Raw genomic sequence first — 22,019 nt, forward strand, 5'->3', positions numbered from 1 at the left:
GCCGCGCAACTGCACCGTTCTCAAGGGATATCAGAGCGGACGTTACGAGCACCGGCGAAAAGAGGAAGAGTGAGTGTTTTCGCCCCGCCCAGGCCGGACTACCTCCAATCCTCGCATATTTCTCAGTCCCCTCTAAGTTCAGGCGACTGGAAATACTAATACTGCAGTAAACGAGCCTGTTTTTATACACGCGCGCCTGCAAACAGACGCCGAAACGAAACATGACGCTCAGTCTTATGCTCGCACTAACTAAAAGCTTATGTGTGCCCCTGTGGCTCAGTGGCAGAACATTAGGCTTCCGCGCGGGAGATCTGTGTTCGAATCCGGCTCTGGCGGCAGATAAATATTTTTTCTGCTGGCTTCTCCGAGCTCGCGGCCAGCTTTCTTACATACAGAAAGCGAACCCGCATCTTGCACCCCCCCCGCTCCGGGATGGTGCTTGAGTATTTATGAGCGTCTAAAGGCGGGCGTACACGGTGCGATTTTTGCTGTTTTTACGAGCTCGCAGATGATTTTTTTCACTCGGGAGAAATCGAGTGGAATCGGTGATGCTCGCATGGTCGCGGCTCGCAGCGTGTGAGAGGAATTACGAGCCGAGCCGAGCACGTTATAAGCACCTCCCCGACCTTCCGATCATCTTTAAACATGTTTAAAAAATTCGGGGAGTCGGCCCGATTTTCACCAGCTGTCCCCTATTTCCAAATTATACACAACCACGTGGGGCTATACCTCAGTGGCAGCAACCATACAGCGTGCGCATACACTGTCTCTCTCCCTCTCTCACACTCTCATACACACACACACACACACACACACACACTTCTCTCAATTCAATTCTGTTCAATTCAATAAAGCTTTATTGGCATGACAAAAATACAATTGTATTGCCAAAGCATCAACACAGCATAGAAAATTATTTTGAACATTGTACTACAGAACATAATAATAATAATATTAAATAAAAATAATAAAATAAAAATAATAATTCTCTCTCTCTCTAGTTTTTATGTTGAATGGCTACTGTTCTCTGCTTTACAACAAATCATTTGCACACACATTTCTGTCATTTTTTCTATCTGAAGCTTTGCCTGCATGCAATATTGACGGTCTCTGTGTTTAGCGCGAAAGCTCACGTGATTGCTGATAAAATTCGTGCAGGACAGTCGTGCCGTGTACCAGCTGCATTGACGCGATTATCAGTTAAACTGACTCGCAACGTGTGCAATATCTCACGACCTCCCGAGTGTCCGATCCTGGTCCGAACTCGCACCGTGTACGCCCGCCTTAAGACATATGAGCCATCAAAGCATTTTGCTCTATCAGTTTCCTATAACGCCTGTGGTGTTATAAGTGTAGAAAATGTGCTCACTGACACACACACGGTCTCCCCGGTAACGCTCAGAGCGCATTCTCATAAAGCGGACACACGCCGCTTGAGTACTAAGTGTAGTAAATGTGCCCACAACTCTGTGCTCACACCTACCCGCCGCTCGCTCTGCCACTCAGTTACCCGGGTTGCAGTTCCTCTAAAGCTCACAAACATTCCGGCTCTAGCCGAAGGTGTCATAAGTGTAGAAAATGTGCCCACTCCCATGTGCTCACCACTACACACAAACACGGTCCCCATGGTAACGCGCTCAGAGCGCACTCTCATAAAGCGGACACACGCCGCTCGAGTACTAAGTGTAGTAAATGTGCCCATAACTCTGTGCTCACACCTACCCGCTGCTCGCTCTGCCATTCAGTTACCTCGGGTTACAGACCCTCTAAAGCTCCCAAACACTGGCCGTGTTATAAGTGTAAACTCTTTGTCAGCAAAACGCGCTCCATCCTTAGGGACCGAGCTACCGTACGCTGTACAGCCGGCCAGCACTGTTTACCAGCCCCCGTGTTCGAGCACCGGCGACGCACACGCCGCCCCATCCTCTCTGATACAGGTTCCCCATCCCGCACAGCGCGGCGATCTGAACCCAGAGACCATTCGACCCCTAGCTATGCGTGCAAAGCATGGGAAGCTATTCAGGGCGCGTCAGAATGGGTGCTGAATACAATAAAACACGGCTATTCGCTTCAATTCGCTCATCGCCCCCCGCGCTTCTGGCGCAGACGGAGACGAAAGTGGGTTTAGAAGCAGCGCACCTGCTTCAAGCAGAAATAGCGAAGCTGCTGCGCAAAGGGGCTATAGAACAGGTTCATCCTTCTCTGAGCGAGTCGGGCTTGTACAGCCGTTACTTCCTCGTACCCAAGAAGGACGGAGCATTAAGACCTATTTTAGATCTGAGACATCTGAACAAAGCCCTCATGAGACGGCCGTTCAAAATGATCACAACCAGAAAAATCCTTGCGCAGATTCGCCCGGGAGACTGGTTTATCTCTCTCGATCCATATATATGCATATATATATATTTGCATATTCTGGATGCATATTTTCAGATCCAGATAACCCCCCGTCACAGGCCATTCTTGAGATTCGCCTTCGACGGTCGGGTATATCAGTACACCGTCCTGCCGTTCGGTCTATCTTTGGCACGAAATGCATGGACGCGGCTCTCACTCCCCTGAGAAGACAGGGAATGCGGATACTGAACTCTGGACGACTGGCTGATTCTAGCGCAGTCAGAGACAGAGCTTTTGTCTCACAGGACAGCGCTTCTCAGCCATCTGGAAAATTTGGGTCTCTCGGTCAACTGGACCAAGAGCTCATTACTGCCCTCCAGTCTATCTCGTTTCTCGGAATAGAACTGGACTTGGTGGCTATGACGGCCAGGTTGTCGGAGCAGCGCGCGCGCTGCATTCGACATTTAGCCGTGTCTTTCCAGATGGACAGCCAGACTCCGCTGAGAACATTCCAGCGAGTCTTGGGGCATATGGCCTCAGCTGCAGCAGTGCTTCAGCTGGGCTTACTGCGCATGCGCCCGCTTCAACGCTGGCTAAGAGCGCGAGCCTGGACGGCCGGCAGCTTACGAGTCAGAGTGAATAAGGGCTGTGTCTCAGCCCTCCAACCCTGGCTGGCAGCCGAATGGTATCGCACAGGAGTGACGATGGGAGTTGTCTCACGCCGAAAAGTTATCTCGACAGACGCGTCCAACCGAGGTTGGGGAGCGCTATTCGAGGGCAGACCGGTCTATGGCCTCTGGTCAGACCAGGAGTGTCGCCTTCATATAAACTGTCTAGAGATGCTGGCGATCGAGAATGCGCTCAAGCACTTCCTCCCATACCTGCAAGGCCACCATGTACTAGTCCGTACGGACAACATGTCAGTGGTAGCCTATGTGAACCGCCAGGGCGGTCTCAGATCCAAAATGCTCTGCACCCTGGCGGAAAGCCTCCTCGTGTGGGCTCAGCACTCACTGCGCTCGCTGAGAGCCGTGCATGTGCCGGGTCGCCTGAACGAAGGTCCAGACAGACTGTCCAGGGACAAGGTTCCCCCGGGGGAGTGGTCTTTGCATCCCCAAACAGTCCAGTTACTGTGGCGCCGTTTCGGCAGACCGAAAGTCGACCTCTTTGCGTAAAAAGACAACGCGCACTGCCCAAGGTTCTTTTCAAAGAGCGAGGACACGCTGGCCCAGACCTGGCCCAGCGGCCCGCTATATGCTTTTCCCACGGTCTCCCTGCTGCCGCAGGTCATCGAGAGATTCAGGGAAGCGCGCCACATGGTGCTCCTCTTAGCCCCGTATTGGGAGAATCAGACGTGGTTCCCAGATCTAATACGGCTGGCAGACACAACCCCCTGGCCGTTACCGGTGAGGAGAGACCTTCTCTCTCAAGCCCACGGCTCAATTTTGCACCCCCATCCAGAGCGCTGGTCTCTGCATGCGTGGATCATCAACGGTTACCCGTTGACTTGCCAACAGGGGTTGTGAACACGATCACACAGTCTAGAGCTCCCTCTACAAGACGGCTCTACACTTCAAAATGGTCTTTGTTTAGTAAATGGTGCACCGCTAAAGGGCTGGATCCACTAACATGTGGGGTATCGCAGGTGCTGTGCTTCCTCCAAGAGCTGTTGGACATGGGCAGGTCTCCCTCCACGCTCAAAGTATATGTTGCGGCCATCTCAGCTTTTGCCGACTCGGCGCTGGGCCGTGCATTGGGGAGGAACGAGTTCTTCATCCGCTTCCTTAGGGGAGCTAGGAGATTGAACCCACCACGACCCCCCTTCGGTTCCTATTTGGGATCTTTCCATGGTCTTAGAGGCCATGAAAGCACAGCCTTTTGAACCCATGGAAACAGTGGATATGAAATGCCTCACGCTCAAGACCGTTTTTCTGATAGCTTCGTCTTCAGTTAAACGTGTGGGTGACCTTCACGCGCTATCAGTTAACGCTGCATGCCTCGAGTTCGGACCTAATGACTCTAAAGTCATCCTCAAACCGAGGCACGGTTATGTCCCCAAAAGTTTGGGCACACCGTTCAGAGCGCAGGTCATTTCTCTCTCCGCTTTGCCGGCATCCGGCAGCGAGATCGATGGTAAACTCCTTTGCCCTGTCAGAGCGCTTAAGAATTATACTGCACGCTCCGCCTCTATCAGGCGCTCGGAGCAGTTTTTTGTTTCGTTTGGTGGGCGCACCAAGGGTCTCGCCGCCTCGAAACACAGCCTGTCCAGATGGATAGTGGACGCTATTGCAGCTGCTCACGCGTCTAAAAACCTGCAGTGTCCGTTGGGCATCAGAGCCCACTCCACCAGAGGCATGGCCTCTTCGTGGGCTTGGTCCGGTGGAATTTCCATTCATGACATTTGTACAGCGGCAGGCTGGGCCTCACCCTCGACATTTGTTGGATTTTACAATCTGGAAGTTCCCGCCCTGCAGGCTAAACTTTTATGTGTCTAAGTCTCGCGTAGCCGGCCCACTTCTGTGCGCAGACTACTGCTGTGTGATTTAGCTCTCCTGGTTGAGCTCACTTACAAGGGGTTATCAGTCAGACCGGCTGCGCCGCTCTGAGCGCCCTTATGTGTGCTTGTGTACTGCGCTAGCCATTCTATTGGCCGCCCGGCTCCCTGTTATCGTGTTCCCCGGGCTTTCCCTGGGACTTATTCAGTGGATGCTGGGCACGCACGGCGTTGACAAGGGAGTTCCTGTAACGTAAGCTATACTTACGCAATACGAGAGAACCTCTCGTAAGAGAACGCACTCAGTTACCTAACGTAACCTTTGTTCTCTCTAGAGAGGGAACGAGTATTGCGTAACCCGCCGTGCTCGCGCCTCGAGCTCACTTCGCTTCAGCGACAAAACCAGAGAAAAGCAGCCTCTGAACCTTCTTTTATACGCTTAACCACGCCCCCTATGACGGGCGCCCAGCGCGCTCATTGGGCGTGACGTCACTCCAAGGGTTCAGCGATAGGCTGCTGCAGTTGCCGCAGGGCAGCCAATGAGCACGCGAATACGCTTGCTCTAGGTCTGCTTGCTGCTGCACTGCGTTGACAAGATTTTAAAAATTAAGGATAATTTTTTGGCTTCATATCTCGAGAAAAGATGACTTTACCCGTAGCGTAAGCTATACTTACGCAATACTCGTTCCCTCTCTAGAGAGAACAAAAGTTACGTTAGGTAACCGAGTACGTTTTTGTGTGTGTTTTTAGTAATTGTTGGTTTCTTGGTAAAGAAAACACATTTTTACTCAAATTAATCAAAATGGATTTATCACGTTTTGGAACCAAACTATAATATTCAGAAGTAAACGGTGTAGCTGACAGATTGTCAGAATGTTTATTTTTAAACCAATACCTTTTAAAAATGATATATTTAACGATATCTTTAGCATTCTCATCCAAACAACGTCAAACTTGGCACTGCACTTACTCGTGCCCGCAGCGAGACACCTGTCGAGTTTGAAATCCATCGGACTAACGGTTCGAGAGATATGTGGTTAACACACACACACACACACACACACACACACACAGACAGACGTTTCTGTAATTTATAAATAGATGTCGAACTATCAGCTCTAAACTGCTCAATGTAGACAAACATGACTGACACACAGTTTTACAGACTTCACATTTCCATGTAAAATTAAAATATTTCAGTGGAATTAATTTTTATCTTGTCAGAAATAAACGGCATATACCTCAGCACATGTAATAAAAATATTTTTACATAAACTTTTTTAAGAGACTCGCGAAAAGAGAATTTTGAGATCAATTATTTGTTGAAAAGTTAAAACACTGCTTTCGCTCTTTATCAACATATCTTCATAATACGATGTTGTTTTCCAGCATTTCCAAGCATTAAACGCATCCATCTGTGTAACTGTAGCGATGCCAAATCACAAATTTAGATAAAATATACATTTCATGCATCATAAAGTTTACACAACGGTATTGTCTTGTACATTCAGGCTCTACAAGAACAATAAAGGACAGGAATATGAGACTGTGTTCATGTGTGTTTCATTACAGGACTTTCTTCCTCTGTTTACTTTAGATCGTGCCTTTGCTTTTCATTATGATCTATAATTTATCATTTTAAACGGCTTTATATCTGTGGACTAGCAAGCTTATATTGACCTACTTATATATAATATAACATGTTAGTCTGTTTACTGCACCTTTTGACACACAATAAAGGTCATAGAAAAATAAATGCAATTTTAGTTTTTAATAAACTAGTAAGAAATCTGACTGACTGGTAATATTTATAGAGCCAGTTCTGAAAAGTGCATCTAGTTCATCATTAAGCTTCAGTAATTGTGTAATTTGCAATAAACTTATAAGACACAATTAAAAATGAATAGTTGGATCCTCTAAACCTCGTGTCACTGATGTCGTCAAAATCTCAGACCAACCGAACAAAGCTGGAAACACTAATACTGTTGGTTTATGAATAAAATAACTCTATCATTCTTTAATCAGTTTCAATAGCAAAATTATATCAATTTAAGCGCATCACTCTCTAAAGTTTGTTGTTTTATGTCGAGAAGTTTCTCAGTTTTGGTTCAGAGTTAAAGAGAGATGGAGTTTGTTGGTTTTACATGTGAATCACAAAATATCCTCACTAATATAGTGAAACATGAGGAAAATATGTTTAATATATTTACTGTGTGTCATGAGTGTATTTCTTTCCACAAGAACAAGAGTAAGAAATATATATTCCTGGGTCAGAAAACTAGTGGCCTAAATAGTCCAAAACCCCAACATCTGTGCAAATATATCAAACTTATACAGTAAATATTATCACTGTTTTATCAAAATATCACCTGTTCTTTATTATTCACATTCATTCCTTTATTGGATGATTTTATCCAAAGAGACTTATAAGTCTATATGTAGGAAATAATCTTGAGGAGGCAATGACCTGAGAAATGCAATACAGAGTTTCAAACACTGTCCAGAAAAGTACAAACTGGAACAAGGAGAGAAATAAGAAATAGGGAGAAAAATAAGTTGTTTTAAGTCACTCATTCAGAGCTTTAACACAATCATCATTCAGAAGCCGAAGACTGAGAAACAAATGACTATTTACTTTTTTTTTGTGATATGATGTACAATCCACATATGAAAACAAGTTAAAACATTAATACTGAGTGTGTGATCAGATGTATATATATATGTATATATATATATATGTATATATATATATATATATGTATATATATATATATATATATATATATGTGTATATATGTATATATATATATATATATGTATATATATATATATATATATGTATATGTATATGTATATATATATATGTATATGTATATGTATATATATATATATATGTATATGTATATATGTATATGTATATATATGTATATGTATATATATATATATGTATATGTATATGTATATATATGTATATGTATATGTATATATATATATATATATATATTATATATATATATATATATGTATATATTATATATATATATATGATGTATATATATATATATATATATGTATATGTATATGTATATATATATATATATATATATATATATATATATATATATATATATTATATATATATATATATATGTATATATATATATATTATATATATATATATATGATTATGATGATGATGATTAAAAGGCCAGAGATGAAAGTCACAGACTCTGATGATGTTCTTGTGCTTCAGTCGGACAGAAACACCATCTGTACCAAAGCCTCCCCTCGACCCTCACTGATGCCGATCTCATTAAAGTCTCTTTCAGACTGTTTGCTGAACACACAGAGGACACCATCACACTTTTACTCTCTTTTACAGTAAAACTTTCCATCAAATTTACACGCGGCTTTTCCCCGCGGCTGATGCTCGCCTCGGATTTGATCTGATAGAGTCAAAAGAAACATTTCCTCTTCGCGTATTTTAGTCTCTAATGAAAGCCCAGAACCTCTGCTTGCTGTTCACTTTGTTTTGACTGCGAAAAACTATTTAATCGCTCCAGTTTTGGCCCAAATGTAAGAGAAGAAAACACAAGAGTCCGCGGCTCGTGGACGCGCACAGACAGCGAGCGCGCGGGTTGAGTCTACGAGGTTCTCATGTGTTGTTTAAAGGCGCAGCGCCGCTCGTGCGCTCCTCATTCACTGCTGACAGCAGACCGTGTGTGAAAGCTGCAGATTATCCGATCGGAGAGAGAGAGAGATTATGGCAGAAACCGCCCCCGCCCCGGCCGCTGCCGCGCCGGCCAAAGCGCCCAAGAAGAAGTCCGCTGCGAAAGCCAAGAAAGCAGGACCCGGCGTCGGCGAGCTGATCGTCAAAGCGGTGTCCGCGTCCAAGGAGAGGAGCGGCGTGTCTCTCGCCGCGCTGAAGAAGGCGCTCGCGGCCAGCGGCTATGACGTGGAGAAGAACAACTCCCGCGTCAAGATCGCCATCAAGAGCCTGGTGACTAAAGGCACTCTGGTGCAGGTCAAGGGAACAGGCGCCTCGGGCTCCTTCAAGCTCAACAAGCAGCAAGCCGAGAGCAAGAAGAAGCCCGCGGCCAAGAAAGCGGCTCCTAAAGCGAAGAAGCCCGCGGCCAAGAAACCCGCCGCCGCCAAGAAGCCCAAGAGCGCCGCAGCAAAGAAGCCCGCAGCCGCGAAGAAATCGCCCAAGAAGGCCAAGAAACCCGCCGCCAAGCCCGCTAAGAAGGCGACGAAGAGCCCCAAGAAGGCGAAGAAGCCCGCGGCCGCGAAGAAAGCCGCCAAGAGCCCGAAGAAGGCCAAGGCGGCGAAACCGAAGGCGGCAAAGCCTCCAGCCGCCAAGCCCAAAAGAGGACCTCCCAAGAAGAGATAAACCCCTCCTGTGCTTCATCACATCAAAGGCTCTTTTAAGAGCCACCCACTGACTCCGAGTAAAGAGCAAAACTCCTGTATTTTAAGAATTTATTTATTGTGAAAGCAAATAGCCCTTATGTGACTTTAGACTACCGGGATTCATTTGATCTGAACAATGTAAAACACTAAGATAAGTCACCTAGTATTGGAGAACTCTTAAACCATTTTTATACAAATAATAAAAAGGCCAAAAATCTAATGAGGGTTCAGACAGTGATCACAGTTCAAATAAGATGTATAACAGTACAAAATATAGATATATGCACACACACACACACACACACACACACACACACACACACACACACACACACACACAGGCATAACGCTATACTGAAGACAATAGAAGGGTCATTCTACAGAAACGTCCACTTTTGGTATGTCTTAAAATTGATTTCTTTTTCTAACATTTAAACTTACACCACATTATTAGATTACCCTTTGACTTTATGAATATGCATACATGACAGCTTAATGATTTTCTATATTTTTGTGCATTTATTTAAAGACCGCATGTACCATTTTTTTGTCACTGGTGTTACCTTACTTCTTTGGCAATATTAAATGTTTTTATGAAATATTATTTCTATTTTTTTCAGCACATGTAGTCAGAGTTACCGAAAAATAATAATAGTGCAAAAAATAAGGAGATTATGTTTTAATTATTTTAATCAGGTTTGTTAAAAGTGTGCTTGAATGAGGTTAGTTCATCTGCGCTACCATCTATTTGCTATAACAATGAAAATATTTGAAAAACAGTTAAAATCAAGTAATGATGCAATCCTTTAAATCTGAACTTTTGAGTGTAGCAGAATTAAATGGATGTAAAATTATTATCATGTCACATGTGGCATTGCATTTAATGTGACAGAAAAAAAAGACAGTGACACAATGAATCGCCAATGGCATGCATAAGACCAAAGATCATTATTCTTCAACTATAATTAAGTAGATGAGACTAAATTGTTACATTTGGCATATAATCTAAATGAATAGCTTTGAATAAAGTTTATCTATAAATGGGTGTTACTGGTGTTACTGGTGTTACCCATAAGAAAGGTGACACCAGTGACAGTAACACCAGTGACAATTTTCATAAAAATTTCATTTTACAAAATGGCTGCTGCAACATATCAAATCACTTGTTGTCAATCATGGTATACTAACTAAATTAAGTAGTTTAATCCATTTGTATTCTAGTTTTTTTTTTTACAATTACCCAACAGTAAAGTAGGTCATACCAGTGAGTTCAACTAAAAGCTTCATATGAAATCATGAGATAAATGAGAGGATTTCTGCTAACTGAGAAGAGGCAGTGGATCTACCGTGGGCTTTTCTTCACAGATATTCAGGAATTGGAAGAAGGAAGTCGAGTGATGTCATCAGTGGGATTTTTATTTCAAAATAAGAGATTTTTGTTTAACGGTAACACCAGTGACACAACTCCAGGGGACCACTACTTTCATTATAAATTATATAATATTTATTCTGCATTTTTTTATATCATTTAAATAATATATTTGATAGTTATGTATACATTATTGTATTTTAAATGTGTATTAAAAATTGTATTAAAAAGTGTAAAAACCTGTTATTGACAACAAAATAAAGCATTTTCCCTCTGTGCATGACTGTGGGGACGAGCACTTCTGTGGCGCTTGGAATTCTATATAATTAATAAAAATCAAATATTGCCACTTATGGCTCAAGAAGGTGTAATTGTTCAAATAACATATTGTTTTATTTTAAAATGTAAAGAAATTGTAACCCTAAAGTGTTTTTTAAGTGTAATATTTCTGTAAAGGCTAGGTACAGAAAAATGGACATTTCCATAGAATGACCCAGAAACAATAAGCAGTGGTAAAACTCCAGTATTACACAGGAACACTGTACAGTATCAGGCCAATCTGCGCAGAATATACAGTGTGGTAAAGAGTGAAGCACTTTTATAATATCCATTTTTGTACTTATTTGAATATTCTACCACATATTTTAATGATTTCATCTATTTTGTCAAAAACGTGTGCATAACTATTCCCGCCAGAAAGGGGGGTGGGGCTTAGTAGGGGAGTTCAGTGATTGGTTGAAATGCTATCAGACTCTTAGCCAATGGGCGACTGGCTCTCTCGTATAAACACAGGGTGTGGAGCCGCTGCTCTTCATTCTGTTCTCTTCCACTGTGAGGATTGTAGAAACTGACTGTTAGAATGAGCGGCAGAGGCAAAACCGGCGGCAAAGCTCGAGCCAAGGCCAAGACTCGCTCGTCCAGGGCAGGGCTGCAGTTCCCCGTCGGCCGTGTCCACAGGCTCCTCCGCAAAGGCAACTACGCCGAGCGCGTCGGCGCCGGAGCTCCTGTGTATCTGGCGGCTGTGCTCGAGTATCTGACCGCGGAGATCCTGGAGTTGGCTGGAAACGCCGCTCGGGACAACAAGAAGACCCGCATCATCCCCCGGCACCTGCAGCTGGCGGTGCGCAACGACGAGGAGCTGAACAAGCTTCTGGGCGGAGTGACCATCGCTCAGGGCGGCGTGTTGCCCAACATCCAGGCCGTGCTGCTGCCCAAGAAGACCGAGAAGCCCGCCAAGGCCAAATAAGCGCTCGGGCTCGCCGACCACCAAAGGCTCTTTTAAGAGCCACTCACTTTACCTGACAGAGAGCGCTTTTCTGTGTTAACTATAAATACTGTAATCTCAAGGTTGAGGATAAAAATGGTATATATAGTTTAGTTAAACTAGAAACCCAAGTGGTGTGCAATATATCAATGAGAAGTTATTTGTGGCGTCTTTTTCTGCTCATTATTACAATATCAATATACATTTAAAGTATGTTGTAGCTGTACAACCAAGGATAAACTAAAACGTTTAACATTTTCACATAGAAAAAAATAATTTTCTTTACAATTATTTAACCAGACAGTTGAACTAACACACTTAACTAGTCTCTAATGTATTACATATTTAATAAAAAGTAATATTTCATATCCAGCTGTTGCTCTCAGGCAAAATTGTACCATAGAGGAACACAATTATTACCAAACCATCATATCAAGTTATCTTCATCTTCATCCTCACTCTCTCCCTGCAGGATTCACTGTCACTATATCCTCATCTTCCTCATCCTCATATGTGCAGATTTAGTATGTGAATTACTATTCTTATGAGTGCATTACAAAATAATTCAAAAATGCAAATATATTTAGATAATGTTAACCCTTTCAAAAACTTGATAGATAGATAGATAGATAGATAGATAGATAGATAGACAGAATGATAGACAGAATGATAGACAGAATGATAGACAGAATGATAGATAGATAGATAGATAGATAGATAGATAGATAGATAGATAGATAGACAGAATGATAGACAGAATGATAGACAGAATGATAGATAGATAGATAGATAGATAGATAGATAGATAGATAGATAGAATGATAGATAGAATGATAGACAGAATGATAGACAGAATGATAGACAGAATGATAGATAGTTTATCCCGAGGGAAATTCAAGTATCCAGTAGCATACGAAAACATACATAAATTAAACATACATTAAACCTATTGAAATAAAATTTAAATAAAATTAACTTAACTTATAACACAATAGCCACAATAAACAGTGCAAAACAGTAAACAGTGCAAACTGAGGTAAAGAGTGCAGAGGGAGGTGTAAATGACCCACTCGTCTCTTGTCCTGCCGTGAGGAGCTGCTGTACATCTGATGGCCAGTGTTAGTGGAGCTGGGCTGGGACAGCAGTCTGCCACTGAACACACTCCTCTGTAGCAGAAACTGATCAGGGTTTCTGAGGGTCTTTTGTCCTTTAATATCTGCTCTACTGAACGACCCTGTGTGTGTGTGTGTGTGTGTGTGTGTGTGTGTGTGTGTGTGTGTTAATATCTGGCTGCAGAGTTTTTATACGGACTGTCATGTGATTTTGTTCTGATCCGAGATCTCCACAACCACTGAGAATTAAGGCGAGTATTTCAGAACAAATAAATAACGCAATCTGAGAATAAAGCCTAGGCTGGATAGTAAAATAGTCCACGACTGAACAACAAAGCGTCTTGAGCGGGAAACCCATAGACATAATATACATAGACGCCCTATTGGCCGCTGGATCGTACGTCAACGGCGCCGCCATACTGCGGAGGGCAACTTTCCCATACCTCTCATAACGAGAATTGAGAAAAATGCCTATTTCTTGTGCTGCTTGGGGCTTTACAAATCGCCACACAATTGAAAACAGGTCTCAGGGAATTACCTTTCACAAGCAAAACTGAAAATTTGTTTCTGGTTGCATTTCATTTACTATTTTTATTTTCAGAGTAGAAAGGCCGCGAAATTTAAAAATACTACTGTTATTGTGTCACGAAATGTAGTTTTAAGAGTTTTTCAGTCGACAATGTAGTTGTTTAAAGCTCAAATCTGTGGTTTATTTATAAAGATAGCGCCTTTTTAAAAATGTTATCTGACGGTTTCGGAGTTGATCCAGCGATCACCGCGGGCGCTCAGCGCTCATGTACCCCGCCGAGAACAGCCTTGCCTCGGCTATAGTGCTTCTGAGTTCTGACGTTCGTCGCTGTCAGTCTAGTGAGAATAATTCGTCTTGTGTTTATCTAACGGGCGATCTTTGGTTTCATTAATCTATAATTTGTTCCTTGGCAGATTGTTTTGGCTGAGGGCAAAGTGAAGTTTCATAACTTTATATATTTAGGCTATTTAACTTTAACAGTGTAGCCTGCTGTATGTTTGACTGGATCGTTTACTTTATTTCTTGACTTGTATAGCTTCTTATACCTTTTAAAAACTGAAATTTAACAAAAAGAGACAGGGTTGCGTCGTTTTATTTTATATAGCCTATGTAATAATATTTTAAAATGTATAAATTTACATTATTTATTATTGTTATTATAATAATATACCACTTGCGATTATCAATCTATTATAGTTATGCTGTTAAATTATTTTACTATTCATTGTAACTATTTAACTTATTCTTTTTTATTGTCTATATTCTGTAATTGATATTTCATATTCTATTGCTATTATTATAGTATTATACATAAACTATGCTATTATCAATATATTATTATTATTATTATTATTATTATTATTATTATATTAGTACTTATGATATTATATAATTATACTTTTCATTACTATTTTATTTACTGTATACTGTTTGTTTATTTTATTGACTAAACTATTTACTATTAGCCTACCTCTCACTTTATCTAATTTACTATTTGCATTGCACTGTAGTTGTACCATATCATATGTATTACCATAAAGGATCCATCAGTTATCTTTGTTATTGCTAAAATCAGGTCAATGACAGAATATGCTTTTCCCACAATAAGAAAACTTTATTTAATTTAATGTGAAAATTAAATTATATCTCAGTATGGGGGTGTTCACAATTCTTATCCAAGAATGAAAAGCTAAATACATGACAAGCCAGAGCTTTGGCCATTCCTTATTAAAAAAAATAAAATAAAATATAAGTCTATCTATCGAGAGTTTAACTAACTACAGATGGAACTTTTTTGTACACCACATACAAACCACCGAAATCGGTTGATAAATGTAATTTTTTTTTTGGTTTTTATACAGAAAAACCGCAGCTCAGCAGTTTACTTGCATTGATTACAGCGCAGTCTTGCCCTCCACAAAATGGCGGACGCGTTGACGTATCGCAGCAACGTTCCAAAGCGGCCAATAGGGCGTCTATGTATTTATTATGTCTATGGGGAAACCCTCCGCTTGCTTGAAAAGAGGAAACGCGCAGTCATTGGCTAGCAGTCATAAGCGCGTCACACACACTAGCCAATCACAAGCCTCTGCGTCATCGCGACACTATGAGCTCGTGACGGTCCAATGCTATAAAAGCAGGAGGCGTGTGACAGAGAGCATTTATTCCAGCTCCAGCAGGACCGAGAGAGAAGAAACTCCAGCGATGGCCAGAACCAAGCAGACCGCTCGTAAATCCACCGGCGGCAAAGCCCCGAGGAAGCAGCTCGCGACTAAAGCAGCGCGGAAGAGCGCGCCCGCCACCGGCGGCGTCAAGAAGCCCCATCGGTACCGGCCCGGGACCGTGGCTCTGCGGGAGATCCGCCGCTATCAGAAGTCCACCGAGCTGCTGATCCGCAAACTGCCTTTCCAGCGGCTGGTGAGAGAAATCGCCCAGGACTTCAAGACGGACCTGCGCTTCCAGAGCTCCGCTGTCATGGCCCTGCAGGAGGCCAGCGAGGCTTATCTGGTGGGTCTGTTCGAGGACACCAACCTGTGCGCCATCCACGCCAAGAGAGTCACCATCATGCCCAAGGACATCCAGCTGGCGCGCCGCATCCGCGGAGAGCGCGCTTAAACCCGCCGCCGCTGCCGCTGTGCACGCGCGCCACATCCCAACGGCTCTTTTAAGAGCCACATCACTGACTATAAACGAGACAGTTTCCACTTTAACGCTGAATATAAAGCGATAGGGTCTTATGTGGTGTGGGATCTGGATTAAGTAAAAGATGAGTCTTTGGGTAAATATGAGGGCAAAACAGGGCATATGCGATTTAAGTGTATTTTCAGACTAACTGTATACTGTTTACTAAAACATGCTATCGGCCATTTCTGTTTCTTCTGATCAGAGTTTATGGCTTCTGGATCAGACATCCAGTGATTAACACAACTACATGTTTCCAAAGCACATGTTTTCATTAAGCAGAAAGAAGTTGCCGGTTATAAAGAGTTTCGGTTTCTTTTCATCTTGTAAAGCGCATATCATCACATCAGCAAAACCAATATATGAACATGTGAGAGTGAATATTAACTGGACAAGGATTTCAGATATTGCCATATTTGTGGGGACATTTTGTCCCTGTAATGTAGGATTTACCAGGACACACACACACACAGAGGCATAAATGGGTGAATGACGGATAAGGATTTAAAATGTGAAAAAAAAGTGCAAAAAAATGTAATTTTAGGACTTTCTATACTTAGAGTGTTGTGTATGCAATGCTATGATATATGCACATTTCAAGAATGTAATTAACCATTTTTTTGGTGAATCAGATCTTTTTCCCCATGAAAAAGTCATTCCTGGGTAACGTAATGAATTTTTTTATTAATTACATTTCTACCATTTTTGGCATGTACTGATCTCCATAATTGGAGCTCAACAAACAATTAGTGCTCGGAAAACTACATTTTAATCACAATTAATTTAATCAATTTGGAATTTCATATAGACATGGGCTCATTTTTGGCTGTGATAACTCAAAATTCAGAACCAAAAAAAAAAAAAAAGCTGAAAAAAAAAAAAAAAAAATGTTTTCCAATAAAGTAAATAAGATTTGTTTTATCGTTAACTCAACAAAAAACAGAATAGTGTAATCTAACACAAATATGGGTTAAATTAATTGCCTGTGTCATTGTTAGACGGAAGGACATTCTGCAATATTTTTCAGGATTACCATAAAAACCAGTATCATTTCTCTTGCCAACACTCAAACTTGAAACAAAGTAGAGACGTCAGTGTCTCTTACTTTGTTTCAAAGTTTTTAATGATTTAAAAATCTTTAAAATTTACAGTAAATCTGTAAAATGATAATGCTTAATAAACAATGGCCAAGAGTATAGTCCAACACATTATACAGCTAAAACATTTAGGGCCCTATTTTAACGATCTGAAACGCAAGTATCAAGCGCGAAACACAAGTAACTTTGTGGGCGGGTCTCGGGCGCTGTTGCTATTATACCGGCGGGATAAATGACTCTTGCGCCCGACGCAAATCTAAAATGTGTTGGTCTGAAGTCGCTTCATTACTCATAGGTGTGGTTTGGGCGTAACGTGAAATAAACCAATCAGAGCGACATCTCACATTCCCTTTAAGAGCAGGCGCGCTTGTTCCATGGCGGATTGCTATTATAACGGCGGATTTGCCAGGAGCGGTTCACAGCCGAGGAGACCGACGCTCTCGTCAGGGCCGTAAAACACAGAGAAGTGACATTGGGGATGGAGAAACACACCCAAATTAGCTTCGGTTAAACAGGCGTATGATAATTTGGGTAAATGTGTAAGCTAGATTTATGCCTATTTTTTCACATCTTCATGATTGACACAACAATGATTTCCCTCGTGTGGAATATTTTTCCTGGTAATAATGTATGATTTGCAAAAATGTGAACTGCTGTGTCTGTGTAGATGAGAGAAGCAAAGTGTGTGTGTGTTGTGCTCACGCTACATTATGGCCAAGCATGCGCCCTTAAAATAGCATCTGAATAACATGTGCAACGCGCCACTGACTTTAGACGAGGTTTCTCCTGGTCTGTGGTGGAATTGTTTTCTGAAACTGCAAAATAGCACCAGGGAACGTTTGCGCCGGAACACGCCTCCTCTTTTCGCTGAACCGCCCCCGGGAGCGCAAGTTCATTCCCTAATTTATTCAACATTTTAAAGAGACGCTTCCTGACCTTTGCACATGTTCTGGTGCTCCTTCAGGGTCTTCTTTTTGATACAATATTATGTCACATGACATACCAAAATGCATTTTGGTATAAAACGGTCATTGATGTCTGTTATCCAGGACTGACATTAGAGAAATCACAATTTGGAGACAAAAGTCTTTCTGTCATAAAAATTTAAATAAGCTTATTATTATCACTATATTTGTAGGTATCGTTGAAAACATCAATACAATTATACCCAAGTAGATTTTAAATACTTTTATTTATATATATATTGTAGAAAGGGAACTGTATTGCACTAATTACTAATACGATGCCAACCGTGTCAGAGAGTCGATTACCACATTTTGATGTCCAATGACTAGGAGAGTAATGAAGAGCAGACAGATTTATTATGTTGTTCTATTTACTTTAAGAATGATGGATAACAAATCAAATACAATATATAAATATTCAGAGTCAAAAAATCACATAAATGTAAAGAAAATGTACATATGAAAAACGTAGGCCTACGCAAAATAATAAACAAATAACAATGAATTATTTCAACAGAGTTGAATTTCAAGGATACAGCTGGTCTGTGATTCGGTAGTGAAAACAATAATTACAAGAGTCCGTGTTAGTCTATTCGAAATGCAACCTATCAGTGATGTGAAGCTGTCGTCTCAGACCCTCCGATGAATGATGAATCCTCTGCGACAAGTAGACCTAGGATGTACACCACTCAATGTATGACTCTCAAATGTGGTTCTACAATAAACAAATAATGTAATCAGTATCAGAAAACTGTATAGATATGCAATTAACACGGCAGAACTGCTGAGACGTTACAACTCTATAATGGTTGATCACGTATGCCACTATTAACATAATATCTCACACGATCAGGTAACCACACTCTCATATAACATAAAATATAATGTAGCAGCTGTACATCAAGCTAAACAGTGAATAAGTGACACAATAATAATATAATGAATACTCAAAATGTAACTCACAATCTTCAATGACGCACATTCAAGAATCGTCACCATGGAAACTTCAGCACGAAGTTTAATACCATCCGCTGCCAATGAAGACCACAAATATACTTTCCTGCAGTTCACAAAGTGAAGGCGCTGCAGAAAGAGATTTTTATCGATCTTATTTATTTCCTTTCAGGTAAGATTGCAGGACTTCATCTTTCCCTCAGAATCCAAACCGAAACAATGATCCGCTCTCGCGCGCGCGCGCTCAGCTTAAGCCACGCCTCCTCACATTCAAATCAATGACCAACATAATAGCTGCACAGCCCTTATAATAAATGAACACAAACTGAACATGGGCTTTTTTACATATATATTTTTTTAAAATCGTATTTTTGCATTCAGATTTTGAGCCGGGACAGTTACTCGGAATGACATTTTGGGACTTTTGAGCTCAATAGTTCCTTAAAGTCCCCATGAACCGGAAGTTGCAAACGACTTTTCTCCAGTGTTAAGACGTATTTCCAAGTGAAACGGAATATTGAAAAAAGGGCAGGGTTTTACTTATAGTCGGGGAGCCAAAGTCTCAAAAGCTCAATAAAATGGGTTGAACCTGACATGGTCTGCCATACTTTTTATTTGTGTTATCTCTGTTAACTTTGACCCTAAGAACCAATAATTGGAGGGTCTGCTCTGCCGGAAATATCGCGAAAAACAATTGTGGCCATTTTAGTGTACCTTTATAGTACATTTTAGCACCCTTTATTTTTTATCAGAAAAATGTGAAAAATGATTTTTTTCCTCAAATCCTCAGTGGGTTTGGTAGGCTGTCAATAAATGCATTCCAGATACACAGAACACATGTGCTGACAACATCCACTGAAAAAAATAACTCTTAAAACACATTTCTACATGATTTTGTATCAATTTAATGCAAAAAAATAATTGCCGTTTTCTCACTTTTTTACAATATTTTTATCTTTACTTCATTGGCAATCAACTATTCCCCCAAGTTATGACATCAGTCAATATGTCATTCTTTTCACCAAACAGTATACTCATTCCACAGAAAAAATCATAAAAATCCAACCAAAATCGATGGATCTGTGATGATTTCACTAATAGTTGATCGGCAGGCTCAGAACCTCAATAGAATTGTAGGCTACTCTCAAAATTCCGAAAGACATACACTGTATAGTTCATGAGCCAGGGGGGTGGATCGGTATAATCGGGGGGGGGGGGGGGGGGGGGGGAATGCTATCATTGTTTTTTGGCAAGGTATACACCCCTAGTACTAGTAAAATCACGATAGCAGTGCAGGGGTGGTAGCGAAATCACTTTTTTCAGCTCATGTAGTTACTAACCCCATGAGATAAATTCCGTTTTTGAAATCTGGTGTATATCTGGTTTAGGCTCATGCTAGGGCAGGGATGGGCAACTTCGGTCCTGGAGGGCCACTGTCCTACAGAGTTTAGCTTCAACCCTGAAAAAATCACCTGCCTGTAATTTTCTAGTAATCCTGAGGACCTTGATTAGCTTGATCAGGTGTGTTTGATTAGGGTTGAAGCTAAACTCTGTAGGACAGTGGCCCTCCAGGACCGAAGTTGCCCATCCCTGTGCTAGGGGTATTGGCAATATTCTATAATATGGTGCAGTATTGAATCAGTACTGAATCTGTCTGACAAACACAGAGGTCACATGACTTCTTTAAACCAGAAATAACACACATTTTTTCACAATTTCCGCCTAAACTGTATGCTTTCTTTTATCCCTGTGGCATGAAAGAACACCACGGACACAAAACTCAACAACTTCAATACTCAAGGCACTCTGATGACTCAGAAAATGTATAATATACCCATACTATTTATTTGTGAGAGCCTTAAATTCAAAATAGAATAGAGCCAATAGAATGGACAAATAGAATACCCTATTAGTCCAGGGCCAAATGGCCTATTTATTCATGTACAGTTGTAATAAAAAGTAATTGTTTCAATAGTGTTGTCAACATAACACTTGTAATTGGTATAACAAAATGTTTCTATCATGTATTTTGATATTCACCCACTTTTATGATGGACAGATGCACTTTTATGATGGACAAATGGACTTTTATGATGGACAGATGCACTTTTATGATGGATAGATGGACTTTTATGATGGACAGATGCACTTTTATGATGGACAGATGCACTTTTATGATGGACAAATGGACTTTTATGATGGATAGATGCACTTTAATGATGGATAGATGGACTTTTATAATGGATAGATGCACTTTTATGATAGATGCACTTTTATAATGGATAGATGCACTTTTATGATGGATAGATGCACTTTTATGATGGATAGATGCAGTTTTATAAAGGATAGATGCACTTTTATAATGGATAGATGCACTTTTATAAAGGATAGATGCACTTTTATGATGGACAGATGCACTTTTATAAAGGATAGATGCACTTTTATGATGGACAAATGGACTTTTATGATGGATAGATGCACTTTAATGATGGATAGATGGACTTTTATAATGGATAGATGCACTTTTATGATGGATGCACTTTTATAATGGATAGATGCACTTTTATGATGGATAGATGCACTTTTATGATAGATGCACTTTTATGATGGACAGATGCACTTTTATGATGGATAGATGCACTTTTATGATAGATAGATGCACTTTTATGATGGATAGATGCACTTTTATAATGGACAGATGCACTTTTATGATGGAGAGATGGACTTTTATAAAGGATAGATGCACTTTTATGATGGATAGATGCACTTTTATAATGGATAGATGCACTTTTATGATGGATAGATGCACTTTTATGATGGATAGATGCACTTTTATGATAGATAGATAGATGCACTTTTATGATGGATAGATGCACTTTTATAATGGATAGATGCACTTTTATGATGGAGAGATGCACTTTTATAATGGATAGATGCACTTTTATGATGGAGAGATGGATTTTTATAAAGGATAGATGCACTTTTATGATGGATAGATGCACTTTTATAATGGATAGATGCACTTTTATGATGGAGAGATGGATTTTTATAAAGGATAGATGCACTTTTATGATGGATAGATGCACTTTTATAATGGATAGATGCTCTTTTATGATGGACAGATGCACTTTTATAATGGATAGATGCACTTTTATGATGGATAGATGCACTTTTATGATGGATAGATGCACTTTTATGATAGATAGATGCACTTTTATGATGGATAGATGCACTTTTATAATGGATAGATGCACTTTTATGATGGAGAGATGCACTTTTATAATGGATAGATGCACTTTTATGATGG

General features: G+C 40.9%; 3 protein-coding genes across 3 annotated transcripts; all 3 read left to right on the forward strand.

The window, feature by feature from the left end:
• Positions 1-8,594: 8,594 nt before the first annotated feature.
• LOC308679917 (histone H1-like) lies at positions 8,595-9,221 on the forward strand (the record flags this gene model as incomplete). The annotated part of the gene is made up of 1 exon (XM_081347788.1): positions 8,595-9,221. One exon carries the CDS (start codon positions 8,595-8,597, stop codon positions 9,219-9,221), a length of 627 nt encoding a protein of 208 aa, XP_081203914.1.
• Positions 9,222-11,469: 2,248 nt separating this feature from the next.
• On the forward strand, positions 11,470-11,856 carry LOC308680013 (histone H2A; the record flags this gene model as incomplete). Its single annotated transcript, XM_081347896.1, has 1 exon — positions 11,470-11,856. The coding sequence occupies one exon, from the start codon at positions 11,470-11,472 to the stop codon at positions 11,854-11,856; it is 387 nt and encodes a 128-aa protein (XP_081204022.1).
• Positions 11,857-15,202: 3,346 nt separating this feature from the next.
• On the forward strand, positions 15,203-15,630 carry LOC308679953 (histone H3.2; the record flags this gene model as incomplete). The annotated part of the gene is made up of 1 exon (XM_081347829.1): positions 15,203-15,630. Exon 1 carries the CDS (start codon positions 15,220-15,222, stop codon positions 15,628-15,630), a length of 411 nt encoding a protein of 136 aa, XP_081203955.1. The 5' UTR covers positions 15,203-15,219.
• Between the last annotated feature and the right edge of the window lie 6,389 nt (positions 15,631-22,019).

This window comes from Scardinius erythrophthalmus (genome assembly GCF_964197995.2).
Source record: "Scardinius erythrophthalmus genome assembly, chromosome: 2".
Classification (NCBI taxonomy): Eukaryota; Metazoa; Chordata; class Actinopteri; order Cypriniformes; family Leuciscidae; genus Scardinius; species Scardinius erythrophthalmus.